At 51.6% G+C, this 14,872-nt stretch overlaps 8 protein-coding genes across 8 annotated transcripts; 3 read left to right on the forward strand and 5 right to left on the reverse strand.

The window, feature by feature from the left end:
- Window positions 1–675: 675 nt before the first annotated feature.
- Window positions 676–1,480, forward strand: M431DRAFT_485367 (hypothetical protein; the record flags this gene model as incomplete). Its single annotated transcript, XM_024916277.1, has 2 exons — window positions 676–678; window positions 752–1,480. The coding sequence occupies 2 exons, from the start codon at window positions 676–678 to the stop codon at window positions 1,478–1,480; spliced, it is 732 nt and encodes a 243-aa protein (XP_024770326.1).
- A 125-nt stretch (window positions 1,481–1,605) lies between these two features.
- On the reverse strand, window positions 1,606–2,567 carry M431DRAFT_94171 (hypothetical protein; the record flags this gene model as incomplete). Its single annotated transcript, XM_024924557.1, has 3 exons — window positions 1,606–2,187; window positions 2,305–2,375; window positions 2,438–2,567. The coding sequence occupies 3 exons, from the start codon at window positions 2,565–2,567 to the stop codon at window positions 1,606–1,608; spliced, it is 783 nt and encodes a 260-aa protein (XP_024770327.1).
- Window positions 2,568–3,627: 1,060 nt separating this feature from the next.
- Window positions 3,628–4,657, forward strand: M431DRAFT_94492 (hypothetical protein; the record flags this gene model as incomplete). The annotated part of the gene is made up of 3 exons (XM_024924593.1): window positions 3,628–3,835; window positions 3,898–4,288; window positions 4,348–4,657. 3 exons carry the CDS (start codon window positions 3,628–3,630, stop codon window positions 4,655–4,657), a joined length of 909 nt encoding a protein of 302 aa, XP_024770328.1.
- Window positions 4,658–5,157: 500 nt separating this feature from the next.
- M431DRAFT_485370 (hypothetical protein) lies at window positions 5,158–5,951 on the reverse strand (the record flags this gene model as incomplete). Its single annotated transcript, XM_024916278.1, has 2 exons — window positions 5,158–5,414; window positions 5,480–5,951. The coding sequence occupies 2 exons, from the start codon at window positions 5,949–5,951 to the stop codon at window positions 5,158–5,160; spliced, it is 729 nt and encodes a 242-aa protein (XP_024770329.1).
- A 459-nt stretch (window positions 5,952–6,410) lies between these two features.
- Window positions 6,411–7,479, reverse strand: M431DRAFT_511570 (hypothetical protein). The gene has a single exon (XM_024919681.1). The coding sequence runs from the start codon at window positions 7,077–7,079 to the stop codon at window positions 6,681–6,683; it is 399 nt and encodes a 132-aa protein (XP_024770330.1). The 5' UTR covers window positions 7,080–7,479; the 3' UTR covers window positions 6,411–6,680.
- Window positions 7,480–8,191: 712 nt separating this feature from the next.
- On the reverse strand, window positions 8,192–10,210 carry M431DRAFT_511571 (hypothetical protein). The gene is made up of 2 exons (XM_024919682.1): window positions 9,596–10,210; window positions 8,192–9,533 (listed from the first exon to the last, which is right to left on the reverse strand). The coding sequence occupies exons 1-2, from the start codon at window positions 9,968–9,970 to the stop codon at window positions 8,658–8,660; spliced, it is 1,251 nt and encodes a 416-aa protein (XP_024770331.1). The 5' UTR covers window positions 9,971–10,210; the 3' UTR covers window positions 8,192–8,657.
- A 791-nt stretch (window positions 10,211–11,001) lies between these two features.
- M431DRAFT_511574 (hypothetical protein) lies at window positions 11,002–11,921 on the reverse strand. Its single transcript, XM_024919683.1, has 2 exons — window positions 11,563–11,921; window positions 11,002–11,492 (listed from the first exon to the last, which is right to left on the reverse strand). The coding sequence occupies exons 1-2, from the start codon at window positions 11,795–11,797 to the stop codon at window positions 11,113–11,115; spliced, it is 615 nt and encodes a 204-aa protein (XP_024770332.1). The 5' UTR covers window positions 11,798–11,921; the 3' UTR covers window positions 11,002–11,112.
- An 809-nt stretch (window positions 11,922–12,730) lies between these two features.
- On the forward strand, window positions 12,731–14,835 carry M431DRAFT_123319 (hypothetical protein). The gene is made up of 3 exons (XM_024912190.1): window positions 12,731–12,992; window positions 13,058–13,345; window positions 13,407–14,835. The coding sequence occupies exons 1-3, from the start codon at window positions 12,784–12,786 to the stop codon at window positions 14,656–14,658; spliced, it is 1,749 nt and encodes a 582-aa protein (XP_024770333.1). The 5' UTR covers window positions 12,731–12,783; the 3' UTR covers window positions 14,659–14,835.
- The last annotated feature ends 37 nt before the right edge of the window (window positions 14,836–14,872 follow it).

Genomic DNA, 14,872 nt, shown 5'->3' on the forward strand with positions numbered 1-14,872 from the left:
CGGTCAGTATTCGGCAACTACGAGCCGTGAAGATGTCGCCGCGCTCGGTGCCGAGATCGGCAAAATCCAGCTGTTGGCCTGAATAGGCAGTATATCAAATGAAACGCTTTTCTACAGGTCATTTTGTGGTCCAAAGCACGACAGGAGGTTCCGCGTATCGGACGGCGCCTTTGCCATTGCCGAGAATAGATAATCGTGATGCCGATCGAGGAGGATGCAAGCCGTGTTTTAAACGACTATATGCACTTTCGTGATTTTGAAGCTATACCGTGATTCTAACAGCGGGCACTGCGCTGACCGGCTTCACAGTTCCGTTATTTGTTTCATATCATGTAAATGGAGCATTCTTATAAATCATATCAGGGCTTTGTATTGTATTATCAAGTCATCTTTCGTCTGAATTAATGTTGCCAAGTCGGCCTTTTTTTCCGTGTTGATGGAGATGTTCGACTCCACTAGCCGCGATCTCGATCCACCAAAGGAAGAGCTACAGAAAAAAGATACAAGGCGTCGGTACCTTCTAGCGCAGCGGCATGGAAAAACCACTGGTTCCGTGGATTTACAGCGATGTGTCCACTAAGCAGGCGCCTATTATGAACCTTGGTGGATGAATAGCTCCTCCAAGGGGGCATCACGGTATAAGCCTTGCATCTATAAATCTTCGGTTTCGTCAAGATGGTAAGTGAGAGATCAGGCTCATAATGACATATACGACTCTATTGTCTCTTACTTTTACTTACAAATTATCCAGAATGTTGCATACAACACAGTTCTGCGGCAGAGCAAGGCCATCCGCAGTGACCTCTCCAACCTCGAATCCAAGAGCCTCCCAACGCCCGCCGAGATGGGAAGCGTGTCCGTGTCCTTGACGTCCTTTTCAAAGTCCCTCGACGAATACCACAACCTTGCGCGCCAGGAGATTGTGCCCAAGAAGCAGGAGGAGGCATATGAGCGTGTCAAGAGGTTTCGCGATGAGCTGTCAGAGTTCCGTGGCAGCCTCGACGTGGTGAAGCGAACTAGGGAGGAGGCACAACACAACCATAACCGGTCGGAGCTGCTGGGAAGAAGACCATACAATGCTACGCCGGAGAATCCTTACGCCAATGCCGCCGGCACGACGACACATTCATCATTCCAGCCCCGACATACGAGCTCGAATAGTACTTCGCTGACGACCGGCGCTGGCGACGAGGTGCGCGAGGCCCACGCTTTCCGAGAACAAAACTTCTTTAGCAATACGAACCATGCCTTGGACGACTTTATCGCGCGCGGACAAGCCGTCCTGGGAGATTTGGGCCAGCAGCGCGAAACGCTGAAAAATACGCAGAAGCGCCTGTATGGCGTTGCCAACACACTGGGTGTGAGCGGCGACACGATCCGCATGGTCGAGCGCCGTGCCCGCGAGGACAAGTGGATATTTGTCGCGGGAGTCATTATCTTCTTCTTGTTTTGCTGGCTTGTTCTTCACTTTTTACGATGATGGGAGTTTGCATGCGGAGAGGCGCCCTGGCGTTAGGTATGGATATCAAGGAAGCAAAAAGGCCGTTCATAATTTCTTTGGAAGCTATCAAAAAGATGGTGCAATGTCATTCCCAAGCACACCCACTATCCGTCTTCCTCACCCTCGGTATTGCTCAGCGCTATCGTGAAGAGGACATCCTTTGTCGTTTGCACCTCGACGACCTTGGTTTCTGGGAGAACATGGTTGCTGGTGCTAACTCTGCCGCCCATTCGCGTTTCCCAGTCGGTGACGTCCCACTCCAGACCCTTGGTTGTGATGCGGCTCGGCTCCTGGAGCGGGATGATTCCAACGTGCTTGCCAAACACCTCCTCCTCACCATCCTCTTTGACCTGGATGCGATGAGTGCCCGCCTTTAGGAGAAAGGTCAAGCTGGACCCGGAGAGAAGGTAGATGCGGCCATCTGCATAGGCGGCATCGGGCTGGAAGAGGTAGAGGTGGTGGAGCTGACTGAGGCCCTGGTCGATACGGCCGCCAATACCACCTAGGGCGATGATGTCGGTTCCGGCGGGCTGCGTTTTGCGGATCCAGGTGATGGCCTTGCCAAAATCGGTGGTTTCTTGGTCGGTATCATGGATGATCTGAGCAGGGGTGTGCTGGGAGGTGTAGAAGTTGTGGACTGACGGCCTCAATGAATCGAGATCGCCAATGATGACTTGAAGGTTCGACTACAGATACATTGTTAGGCACAGTTCGTAATCACATCGCGATAGTTTCTCCAAGAATGAAAAGTTTAAGAAAGCAATGATGAAACAAGGCGTGATGATAGTTGAAGGATAACTCACAAATTTGCCCTGAAATGAAGAAAGCTCATGAAGACGATTGGCGCCTCCGTCAGCAGCTACGCGGAGAGATGCTGTGTGTCGAGGGTAAGTAAGCATTTTTTCTCTCGCATGGAGGGGCAGCATTTCGACATACAGTGTCTCCAAAGCTTGCGCAGGTTGCTGCTGTTCTTGAGCGGCTGGTTGAGCACCAGGAGGGCGAAAGGCTGAGGACTTGGCTGGTCCTGCAGAAACCTGTTAGGCTGCCACTCGAAGACCGAAGCCATCACGACGAAGAAGTTGCAGGTTGTTTTTTGTTTGTTTGCTTGGTGGCGGGGGGAAGTTGAGGGTCAGAGAGAAAAGGAACGTGAAGGGCGTCGAGAGCTGAGAATCAAACTCATGCGCATATGACGAAGAGGGGCGCTATTTATCAAGAGTTTTAAAAAAAAACCACCAGCCACTAATCTCGCTCCCCTCCAGATTCTGTTGGCAAAAAAGAAAAGGGAGTGCTTGAGCTCGCCCGTACGACCTGGGATTTCAGCTCGTAAAGGAGCTCCAGCTGTGATGTGAGCAATGGCCTCAGTCAAAGCTCACCACCTGCGACAGGCCCTGGCCGCTGCTCAGCACGGAATCCTGCAGGTACCAAGAAGGCTTGTTTCAAGCAAGCGAGTGCTTAGTCAGGAGCTGATGCAACTGGAATGTTGAGACAAATAGAAAAAAGAAAATCAAGAGCTGTTTGGATGGTGCGTTTAAGGAACAGCTGGCATCATCATTATTTTTCTTTTAATGTTCGTTTTTCTTGTTTTAACTTTGAATGCTACAGTTGGTACTAATCTTAATTCGTTGCATTATCGAGGCCCTGCATAAGATACCTGGGCTTGCAGATCCTCGGATATCACATGAGCGCAAACAAAGTACCTGCAGCCTCCAGGTATCAGCCCAGGTCGGGCAATTGATCGCCTTGCTGTTTGCGGCCTGCAATGCGCTCAGCTCAGACCATCTAATGCTACTGTATTGTGGTCATTGCGGCAATACATTCAGTGCATTGATTCAATTAGCATGGAGCTGGCTGGCAATGGCCCACTACGGCAACATCCCTGGATAATCCTCGGCCAAACATTTTTTTCGCACAGGCGCAAGCGCATGCACTTTCTTGGCCCGGAGTTGGAGATGGGCTCGGTTCGCTGACCAATCTGGCGATTTTGTCATGGAGCCGATCCAGCTCTTTTTTTTCCGCGATTACATATCCAGCCTGCGCAGGCATTGCTGCTGCTTTCCTTTGTAATCTTCCTCCTCTTCCCCTCATTGATATTTCAGCTTGTCCATCCGCATAATCACTTCGCCATAATGTATCGTGCAGCTCTGAGAACGGCCTCACGGCCTGCTGTTGGCGGTTTGCGCACTTCTCTGGTCCGGACGGCCCCCCGGCGATTTGCCTCAACGGCTCCCGCAGACAAGTCTCGGTCATGGAAGAGCTCTGCGGCTCGGTGGGGTTTGGCTGTTGCTGGTGTTTACTACTATAACACAAGCTCCGTTTTTGCAGACGAGGCTGAGGGTATGTCATGATATTCATCCCGCATGTAAGTGTCGGGGTGGTTTTGCTAATACTTGGAGCAGCTCACGCCCTCCCCATCCCTGCACCTTATACCGAGAACGAACTGCCTACTGTCGACGCCCTGATCGAGCAGAAGCGAAAGGAAGTCAGCCCTAAGCCTGTTGAGGCGGCTACCAAGAAGACAGAGACTCCCAAGACGGAGGCTGTCAAGACCGACGACAAGTCAGAAGCACCTGCTCAGAGTGCGGCCGGCTTTGGCGGACCCGAGGCTCTGGAAGAGGAGGCCAGCCAGGAGGGAGCTTTCAACCCGGAGACTGGAGAGATTAACTGGGACTGCCCTTGCCTGGGTGGCATGGCGCATGGCCCCTGTGGAGAGGAATTTAAGACTGCCTTTAGCTGCTTCGTGTACTCTACCGAGGAGCCCAAGGGCATGGACTGCATTGAAAAGTTCCAGTATGAGCAGCCTGGGTGATATATACCAAAACGAGAGACTTTGACTGACAATATTATAGGGGCATGCAAGAATGTTTCCGAAAGTACCCAGAGATCTACGGCTCTGAACTTGAAGAGGCCGACGCTGCTGAGGCCGAGGGCGGCGAGGAGGCGGCTGCTGCTGCTCCTGCTGCAGCGGTGGCAGCCCCCGAAGTCGCCGACGCTGCTGAGGCCATCGCAGAAGATCGACAACAACTTCGAGAGAACGGCCGTGTTGGGGGCCGTAACTCGGATGCCGCGGAGACGGACAACCTCCCTGGAGTCAAGCTGGTCAAGAGCTCACCTTCAAGTTTGACTGAGGAGGTCAAGGAACAGAAGAAGGAGAACTAAGGACGGACGATGAAATGAATAGAATAAAATAAAAGGCGGGGGAGAAGATGGACCGGAGAAAAAAGAAGGCAATCGATCCTATGGGATTGTCTTCAGTGTATTCTAAGCAGGCACCTTTGGTAAAGGGAGCCTGATGTATCCAACGCTGTATGAATGGGTGCGGAAAAAGGGTAATAGGACGGTAGACATTGTATAAACTAGGGGGTAATTTACGACATTCAACTTTGCATTCTGGACGGAAGCAGTCGAGCGCGATGTAACTCAGAACTGCGCAGTGAATCTTGGCACGAGGCCAAAGAATCAAGAGATAACGCCAAAATCATGCTAAATATCATGCACGTAAGGCTACTCCCTATGCTGAAGTCACTCTAAAGCACTTATACGAATACACTCATGCGAAAAGCCGCAATGACCAAAGTCCCAACGCCTTCTATCCCTCAAGCCAGATGCCAATTTCCGCTTCGCTCTCAATTTTGCCATGCCCCCTCATGCCGTTCCCCTCAAGCCACCGTACTCGTGCCGTTTTGCTGCAGTCCAGGATCGTAAAACTTGAGCATCAGATACTGCGGCTCGCCCAATCTCGATCCCTCGGCGACTTGTCTGAATCCTAGCGACTTGTACAGCTGCTGGCCTAGGGGAGACGATATGATCCATATGCCCGTCTTGTCTTGATCTGCTCGCTCCATTCCCCACCTCGTCATCATCTTGCCGATGCCAATGCCTCGATAATCGCCGTCCACTGAGATGGAGTTGAGAGCTGGAAAAGCACATGTACGGTTAGCATGTTGTTTCTCATATCGTAAACACCAAGCAAAAACTCACTCCACATCTTATGCCGGTTCTCTCCCTGAAACGCATCCTTGGACTTTTCAATCAACTCCATAACCTCGTCATTAGCATCCAACAACGCGCCCTTATCCAAGAACGGCGGCAATCTAGCCAACCTCAGCTCCATATCCTTTGCCTTTTCCTCCTCGCTCTTCCCCTCCTCCTCATTATCCCCAGACTCGTACTCGTCCCCTGCCGGCGCCGACCACTCTGCGCAACCCACGATGATCTCGCCCTCCTCAGGTGCCTCGGTGAGTACGACGAGGTAGTGCAGGTTCGGGTCCGCCAGCCCTTTGCGCATGCGCGAAATGTTCCACTCGAGCTGGTCCTGGGTGCCGGGCTTGGTGCGCAGGCGTTTGGGGAACATGGCCTTGTGCATGGGGCTGTCGAGGAAGGCGGCGACTTCGAGGGCGGCCATGGCGGGGACGTCTTCGTCGCGCGCGGGGCGGAGGCGGAGGGAGTGCATGATGGAGTTGAGGCGGGATTTTGATTTGTATTTTAACGGGAGCATAGGCGGGGGATATGATGAGAGAGAAAAGAAGGAAAATATGTGTGAGTGTGTGAGTGTGTTTGGTAGGTTGTGTTGAAGGGAAGTAGGCGGGCTTTTTGGTCTAGCTTTATATCAAGGGGGCTGTTCGGATGTTCGGCTTGGCTACGGATTGTCTGGTCGAATCTTTGCAGATTTCTTTCTCTTATTTTTCTCCTTGTTATTAAAATTATTTGCTGAATTTCTTTTTTCTTGTCTGAGGGTTGTTTCTATGGGGTATCGTGAGTTGACACTTGGTGTAGAGATGGGCGAAGGGAAACGCTGATGGGCTTCGTGAGATGATGACGATGACGTCACATATTCTGGCGGGCTTGGTGAGCATGTGAACGAGCTGTGCGGCGTGGGGGATGCACTGTCCCACGAAATGGGCGAATTTCACTGTACATGGCTTGATGAGGTGAGAAATAACTCAAGTAGGGATGAAATTGGTTTGATTAAAATATTGATTTTATGTTCGTTATTTGAGTTATGTAGCGGCCAGTAGCAACATGTGATGATTGGCCATAAACCAGAGATGAGATACGCGTTCAACAGCTAAGCTCTCCCTTGATCCCAAACGCCCAAACCGAAAACAGAACAAAACAAAAAAAAAAAAAAAGAAGCAGTCATCACAGAAATTCAATCTTTGACCGATTTTGCATCAGCTCTTCATGAAGAATCCTCCTCCTTGCTTCTGTACAAGTACCGTCCAAGCACCGCCTCCACAGCGCCAACAGCAGCCAAAACTCCAAAGCCAACGCCCACATGCTTCCAGTCCAGCCGGCTCCTCTCGTAGAGGCCCCAAGCGCGATACCCCAGGAAGCCGCTCACGCCCACGACGCCAAAGACGTTCGCAATGGCAATGGCCGTGACGCTGCCGTCGGAGAGCTGGGAGAACTGGCGGGTGATCCAGGAGTCGGCCTTTCTGGCCTTGCTGGCGGCCTTCTTCTTGGACGCCGCCTGGGCGGCGCGGGCGGCCGCGTGCTCGCGCTTGATGCGCTCGGCTTGCGTCTCGGTTTGGATGTCCTGCTCGAGGAAGTCTGATCGGACGGTGTGGACGCTGGGCATGTCGACGTCGATGAGAGATGCTGTGGAGGCGGTTTCACTGGGGATGATTTCGGGTTGCTGAGGGGCGGCGGCCTATGACATCAGCGATTAGATAGATGCTAATATTGGGGGGGTTCGCGTTTCTTTTCATTGTTTTTCTGTTTCTTTTCCGAGAGCTGTATCTGCTTGGCACGAAGCAGTTTGCTAGGCTCGTGTGAAGCTTACCTCTTCAGGGGTCTGTCTGGCACCCTTTGCAGCAGCGTCGGCGTAAGACACTATTCGCAGCTCATTGTTAGTGCCGTGATCATCTTACAGTGTCTGCTGGACTAGCCAGCTTCAGTAAGAAGCGTCATCACTTACTGGTCAATGTTTGTCAATTGAAAAAAGGCTAGAAATAGCAATTGCGTTGAATCTCTGGCGGGGAGGTTGGTGAAGTTTTGTTTATTTAGCTTTGTCGATCAGAGAGAATCTAGAAAAAGGGGATTCAATGCCTTAAGTACTAAGCCGAAAAGCCAATTGAGCTCCTTCATGTGACGCAAACACAAAGTCACGCCTAAAGCCAGACTAAATCATGTCTCAAGCCGTGATGATGACGTATGCGGCTCGACCTCGGCATCGCAGATCGTCTCGTGCCTTGGCATGACAAAATGGCTTCCATTACGCCATTACATCAAACCGGGCAGGGGTTTTATGCATGTTTTAGAAATAAAACGGCTGCAAACACCGTGTTTGTCGTTTTAGCGAAAATGAAAAGATCCATTGGAGGGAAACCAGAGCGTTTTCGAATCGCGAGACACACCAATGGTTCAGGCCAAGATTCTGCTCTTCCTGACAGCCCACTTTGTTTCCTGCATCTCTGCTGGCGCATTACTCGCTAGCTCAGCCTCTCCATACACACAGCATTGCGAGCTAATTTTTCACAATTCATGCTTCGCGGAACCAATCGAGAGAGAGCCTTCCGACTAGACGAATGGTCAAGAAGACAGAGAATTGGATAATATCGCGCCGTCATCGCACTGTGTTCAATGCTCCCCTGTCCAAATATGTCCAAATACAATGAAGTCCCAGTTCAAAAGAGGCAATTTGCTACCTAGTTTCGCAGGTTTAAAATTTGATTGGCTTAATACAAAAGAGCTATTCATCTCAAATGACCGATAAACTTCCCTCAACTCATCGTCGTGACAAAAAAATTGGCTTGTGAGCCCGAAAGGTATATGGTGAAGAACAAGAAAGAAGATGATGAAGATGAAGATGAAAAAAATGGTACAAACAAGAAGGTGGTTTCATGACAGCGAGTCAACATGAATGCAATAACACACAACGCCATTCGGCCGTCCGTATTATGTATAACGACAACAACAATCTTCGCTGAAATGCAAAAGTGATTCCAACGCCGCGAATCTGGGTATCATGGTATCTCTCAACACGCCTCTTCCACATGAGTCCTCGACACCATCACGCCGCTAAAAAGTTTAAAAATATTCCAACATCAAAACTGCTCCGTCTCTGGTCTTTCGTACAAAAAGAAAAAATCAGTTTCATGGTACTGGTATCATGTATGCCAGGGCCAGGTGGGGTATCTTTCAAGTCGCTCTTTCATTATCCGAGGCCACGAAGTCGTTTGACCCAGTGCTGCCTCAGATGCAACGGCATCTTGCAAAACACCATGGCCTTGTGTTCGTCGTTTAAAACTTTCTCGGAAATTTTTATCTGCACGTCTGCGTCTTCGGTTGCGAATTCTTTGAATAGTAGGTCAACAGCTTCCTCCCTCCACATACGCGCCCTGCTCGCTTTTGACAGAGAGACAAGCTCCTCCAAGATGGACTGAAGTCCGGCAACCTGAGTTTCTGGACGCGATCGAGGCTCGACTGTGGATCTGGTGCCCGGGACCGGGAGAGCGGATGATCCAAGCAATGGAGTAGCTGCGCTTGTATTGGAAGTAACGTCGTCTCTGGACGACAGTCGGCGGCGCTTTTCTGGCGAGGTTGGCAGTGCTGATGGTGGGATAGCTGGCCCGGAGGTTGACTGAGCCAGGTCGCCGGCAGACTGTAGGGGACCCATGGGCGAAGGACGCTTCCGGCTTTGGGGAACCGACTCTTCAGGGGGCGTCAGAGCTGCGCCTTGTGCGGCGGTGAGATTGCGAGGTATCGAAGGTGCTGTAGTCGGTCGTTGCTGAGTTCCAGAAGCGGATAAAGAAGCTGCCGACGCTTGGTTCTGCGGACTCTTGTGCGGCGGCGGCTGTTGGCTCGGCGAGTCGGTGGTTTCTGTTATGAGCGGTGTCGGGTCGGTTTGCAGATTCAACACGCCAGTCCCTGGCATCTCCGAGTCGTCGCAAGGCTGGCCGTCAGTCTTTCGTCGAGGCTTCATGATTCTCTTGGGAGCTCCCCCCGACCCAACCACGTCCGGATACAGCACCTCCATGTATTCCTCGTGGTCAAAGGGCCTCCCCCTGAGGGCTCGCGACAAAGGCTCTCGCTACGTCTCTATCAGTAACCCGAGTTTTTGGCGTGTGGGCGAGCCGTGGGCCCCCAACTCACCTCGATATGCGCTCTCCATGCCTCCTCGGTCGCCGTCACCGTCCTCGACACGGGGTTGTAAATAAAGTCCGGGTCCTCTCGAAGGCCTCGCCACAGTCGAAAGCGTTTCCGAGCATTGTCGCTCTTGTTGATCAGATGGCTTTTAGCCGGGTAAGCGCCGTGGTGTTCCTGCAGGGCCTGGGCGGCGCGCTCCCAGGCCTCGGCCTTGAAGCTGCTGTTTTCTCGCATGCCCAGCTGGACGCTCTCGCACAGGCTGCGGAAGAAGGTGGCCTCGTAGGCGGGCGTCCAGCTGAACCTGGGCGCCCGGCGGTCGCGGTCGACTCGGCCGGGCCCTTGTCCGTCGTGGCCGGCGAGGTCGATGTCGTCTTCAGACATGGCGGGAGCGGATGAGGCTGAGACTCCCGAGGCTCGGAATCGGATTCAGGTGCCCAGTCAGGCTGGACACGACCCCCAGCGGCAGCCCGTGAAAGCAGCAGCGGCGGCAACGGCAGCAGCAGCGACTCTCAGGCAGCCTTTGGGGAGCTTCTCAGGATCCTTTTTTTTCTGCCCTCGAAGCAGCGAGAGAGTCTGGGTCAGCGCCAGGCGAGAATCGTGACCTGCCGCATACGGGTCGGTGGGGGGAGTCGGGTCGGGTCCCTTGGCGTGGGCGGCACGTCGTGGGCTGGAAATGGGAAAACGGGACATGCGAAAAAAAGGGTCACGTGGAGGTCCCTTTTTCGCCCGGTTCTCCCTCAGTCTCCATCGCGCGCCACGTAAACACTGGACTGGGCACAGAAAGTTGCACAGGAGATGGAGGCTCTGAAACCGCAGATTGACGGATGCCCGTCATCGTGTGATGCGCTGCGCTGGACTGGATTGGACTGGACTTGGACTGGATTGGACTGGACTTGGTTGGACTGGACTGGATGGACCCTTGAGCCCTTGGGCTTTGGGGGGCGCTGGCTGCTGCTCCCGTGCATGTACATGTACCCAGTACCTGGCACCTATAAGGGCCTGCGCCGTCTGCATGTGCGCTCTTGCGGGCTCTGGCAGGCGCTGATACGCTGACATCATGACCCGCGACGGCGTGATTTGCCGCCGCGGACACCGCCAGTCTGCCGGGCTGCCACTGGCCGCAGGTACCGGGTACCAATCAATCAATCGCTGGCCGCGCCGATGATCTGCCTTTTGACTGACATTGATGTTTTCGATTTGTTAATTTGTTGATGACGGGACTTCAGGCCTGGATGGATCAAGACGAGACGCAGTCGTTGCTTATGTACTGCCGTGCTTGCAGCTACACGTCATAACGTGGACATGGGTGCGCCTGATCTTGTATCTTATATCTAAATATTACTATTTCTACCTCTTGCAAGCATTATCTCCGTCCATCTGTATTTCGTGTCATCAAGCAGGTTTATGTAACGTTTCGTCTCTATCCACATCGTGAGCATCGATATTAACATCTCCATCCATTCGAACCCATATTGTCATGCCAGAAACAACAGTAGGGAGTCTGGTTCACATTTGTAATGCCATTACAACATGGCAACGGCGCCGGCAATGAGCATGGCAGCAGTCACCATTGGTCCAGCAGCAGCAGCGGCAGCGGTGCTAAACGAAGTTGTGGTGCTGGCAGTCGTTACAGGACGTCCAGATGCGACCGGAGTCGAGCTTGTAGCAGTGGTTTGAGGAGCCGAAGTTGAGCGAGCAGCAGAAGATGTCGTTTGCGGAGCGGAAGTCTCAGATGCTTCGGAAGAAGAAGAAGAAGAAGACGAAGAAGAAGAAGCTGCTTGTGATGTCGTCTCAGTCGTGGCCGCGGAGGTGGCTGATGTAGACTCAGCCGGTGCAGCAGCAGTGGCAGAAGCAGACGCAGTGGCGGCAGAGCAAAACTGAATTGCAGCAGGGAGGACTTTGTCTGTATCATGTGTGTTAGTTTGCCTGTGTCGAAGTCTCTCCTCCTTCATCGATTCTAATGGTAGACTTACCGACAGAGACATCGGCACCGCAGTCCTTGAGCACGCAGGAAAGTTCTGCGTTGTAGATGGCCTCGTAGTTGCTCTGCACGCAGAAGCAGACTGCATCACCCAGAGTGCAGTCAGTAGCAGAAGTGGTTCCCTGCTCAAGACAGTTCAGAGAGCATTCCGGAAAGTAATCCGACAGCTTCTGCGCAACCACAGCGCCAGCCATTGAGGCGGCAAGGAGGAATGAGGTAGTCTTCATTATAACGATGGGTTAATAATTCGAAAAGGAGTAGCTTTTTGACGAGGAATTAAGAGGACTTGATCTGGTAAAAAGAAGAAGAAGCAAAGGAATAAAAAAACCTGAAATACTTCGACACACCGAGGGCCGGCTACATATATGCAACTCGGAGAGCTGTCTAAATCGAGAACCGTCCAAATCCCGCGTGCAGAAGCTCAGCCCAAATAGACGGAACCTTTGCCATCCATATCCGAGCTCTTGCTAGACCTTCGGCCTGGACCTTTCCTGATTAACCTTATTCAATAAAAGTGCCAACAAGCCGCAAGTCTCGTGCTTCTAGTGCAAGGATTCCCAAGCCGAAATCGCTCTAACATCCTGCTCTAGTTTCACATGTAGTTTGGCAGCTTCCTCGCCAAGCCGTGCCGTGCCAGCACCGGCTCCCAAGCTAACAACTATTTGGCGCTATACGAGAGCTGAATCTCGGCGGCTTTGCTGTAAGTGGTGTAATGGTGTGAAGCCGGTGGAGATGATCAGATAAAATTTTTTATCAGATCATCAGATAAGATCAAATCATTGGATGCCATCCCCGAACCTGCATGCCGAGGATTGCGAAAAGAGGGGGGGCCGCGCTTTTAATCCTTGCTGTGCCTACAAGTACCCTTGCTCCCGTCTTTTTTGAGAGAGTTTAATCGCTGTTTTCTTCGCACACCGATCGCTCTCCGAGAGGGATTTTCGAATGTTTTCTTGCGATGTGACCCTGTTGGTTTCGATCGCGTTATGCCAACGTTCCCGCGGACCCGATTTCTCTTGGTTTTCATTTAGTCTGAGTCATGTAGTTGTTGGTACTGCCAAGACCAGCTGTCACATGGGATAACTGGGTTGTATAGATATAAAAGGTTGCAAAAGCCGGGCTCTCGCCCGAAAAGTGTCTAGCTTAGCAACTTGCTTTTCTCAGCTCTGGCTTTTCTTTGCCATTCAAATATCCTGAGCGGGACATATCCCTCATCATGGGCTTGTTCTCCAAGACTACCCCTGAGGGGGACGTAACTACTATTCCTCCAGAGATTGCCGATGAAAAGGGCAGTGGACAGAACAATCCCGTGGAAAAGTCCGACTTCAACGATGACTTGGAGAAAGATGCGCAAGGGGGTGTTCAGAAGATCGAGGCTGCGGCCCAAGTATGGACCAAGTGGCACATGGTTGCTGCCTATGTGATGTACGAGGATGATTTTCACATGATGGGACTATCACAGCTTGCTAACGGTGACATTATTGCAACAGCATCTGGCTTGTTTACTTTGTTACATCGATCGAGGAGGTCGTCACCGGCGCTCTCAACCCCTTCGTCACCAGTTCTTTCCAGCAACACTCGTTGACTGCTGCTACCGGTATCATGGCTAGTTTGTTCGGTGGACTGACGAAGCTTCCTCTGGCCAAGATTCTCGACACTTGGGGAAGGCCTCAGGGCTTGCTTCTCACTCTGTTCATTTGGGTTATTGGATTTATCATGATGGCTGCTTGTAATAACGTCGAGACTTATGCTGCTGCTCAAGTTTTTTCATCCATTGGGTAAGTCCTATGATTACCCTCTAGATCTTCATATTTGACTAACGATATTCGCGTCTCTTAGAGCCCAGGGCGTCAGCTACTGTATCACCATCTTCATTGCCGACACAACCTCCCTCCTTAACCGATCCCTGATGCTTGCCTTTGCAACATCTCCTTATATCGCAACGACTTTCGCTGGTGGCCCAATCTCAGATAGCGTCATTGCCCATATTGGCTGGCGATGGGGCTTTGGAATATGGGCTATTGTGACCCCAGTCGTCGTCGGACCCCTTGGATTCCTCTTCATATGGAACCACGTCAAGGCTCGTAAGCAAGGGCTGCTGGAGTCGAAATCTGGCCGACTTACTCTTGCTTCGATAAAGAAATACTGCATCGATGTTGATCTCATCGGCATCCTCATTCTTGCTACCGGAATGGCCTTGTTTCTGCTTTCCTTTTCCATCTACTCATACCAGGCTGAGCAATGGCGAGCACCAATCATTATTGCTTTCATCATCGTTGGCGGTCTTCTCATCATCGCTTTTGTCTTCTACGAGGCGTACCTGGCTCCTGTCAAATTTGTGCCGGTGAACCTTCTAATGGACCGGACAGTATTCTTCGCTGGGCTCATGTTCCTTTTTGTGTTTGCTAATTCGGCCATCTGGGGCAGCTATTTCAGCTCCATGCTGCTGGTTGTCTGGAATACTGGTATTACCAAAGCCACTTACATTGGCAACATTTACCGTGTCGGCTCTTGTTTCGCGGCTCTCCTCCTTGGTTACTTCATCCGCTTGTCTGGCAGGTTCAAGTGGTCCGCGACTTTGTATGCGCTCCCTCTCATGCTTCTTGGCGTTGGTCTTATGATCAAATTCCGACAGCCTGACCAGAGCATTGGCTATGTCATCATGACACAGATCTTCGTTGCCTTCGCTGGTGGCCCCATGGTCGTTGCTGGAGAAATGGCCATGATGGCTCCTTCAGACCACCAACATGTCGCTGTTATCATGGCTATTCTCGACCTATTTTCCAGTATTGGCAGCGCCATTGGGTCAACCATTGCTGCTGCCATTTGGACGGGCACGTTCAAGAAGAATCTGATCAAGAATCTTCCAGCCGATGCTCCGGTCGACGCCATTTTCAGCAGCATCTACACCCAACTTGGATACCCTGAAGGCACAGAGATCCGACATGGGATTTCTCTTGCATATGGAGAGTCGCAACGTCTCATGCTCATCACTAGCGTATGCTTCATAGTGGTTGGCTGGGGTTGTACTTGGATGTGGCGAGATATTAAGCTTCGTGATGTTAAACAGACTCGTGGCAACGTCATCTAATCACCGAGCTTAGATATTGCAGGTACTAAGCTATCGCATATATGTAGTATATAACAACAGCCGCAAGGTCGACATATTAGTCGCTCAACGACAGAAGGCATTGGCCAGTATTAAGAAATATGAGATCTTGATAATCTCAATAATAAAGTAAAGACACACTACGCTACTAGAGTCAGCGCAAATGCTCAGCTTCGTAAATGTGTGCAGTGAGAAA

The sequence above is a fragment of the Trichoderma harzianum genome (genome assembly GCF_003025095.1).
Source record: "Trichoderma harzianum CBS 226.95 unplaced genomic scaffold M431scaffold_13, whole genome shotgun sequence".
Lineage (NCBI taxonomy): Eukaryota > Fungi > Ascomycota > Sordariomycetes > Hypocreales > Hypocreaceae > Trichoderma > Trichoderma harzianum.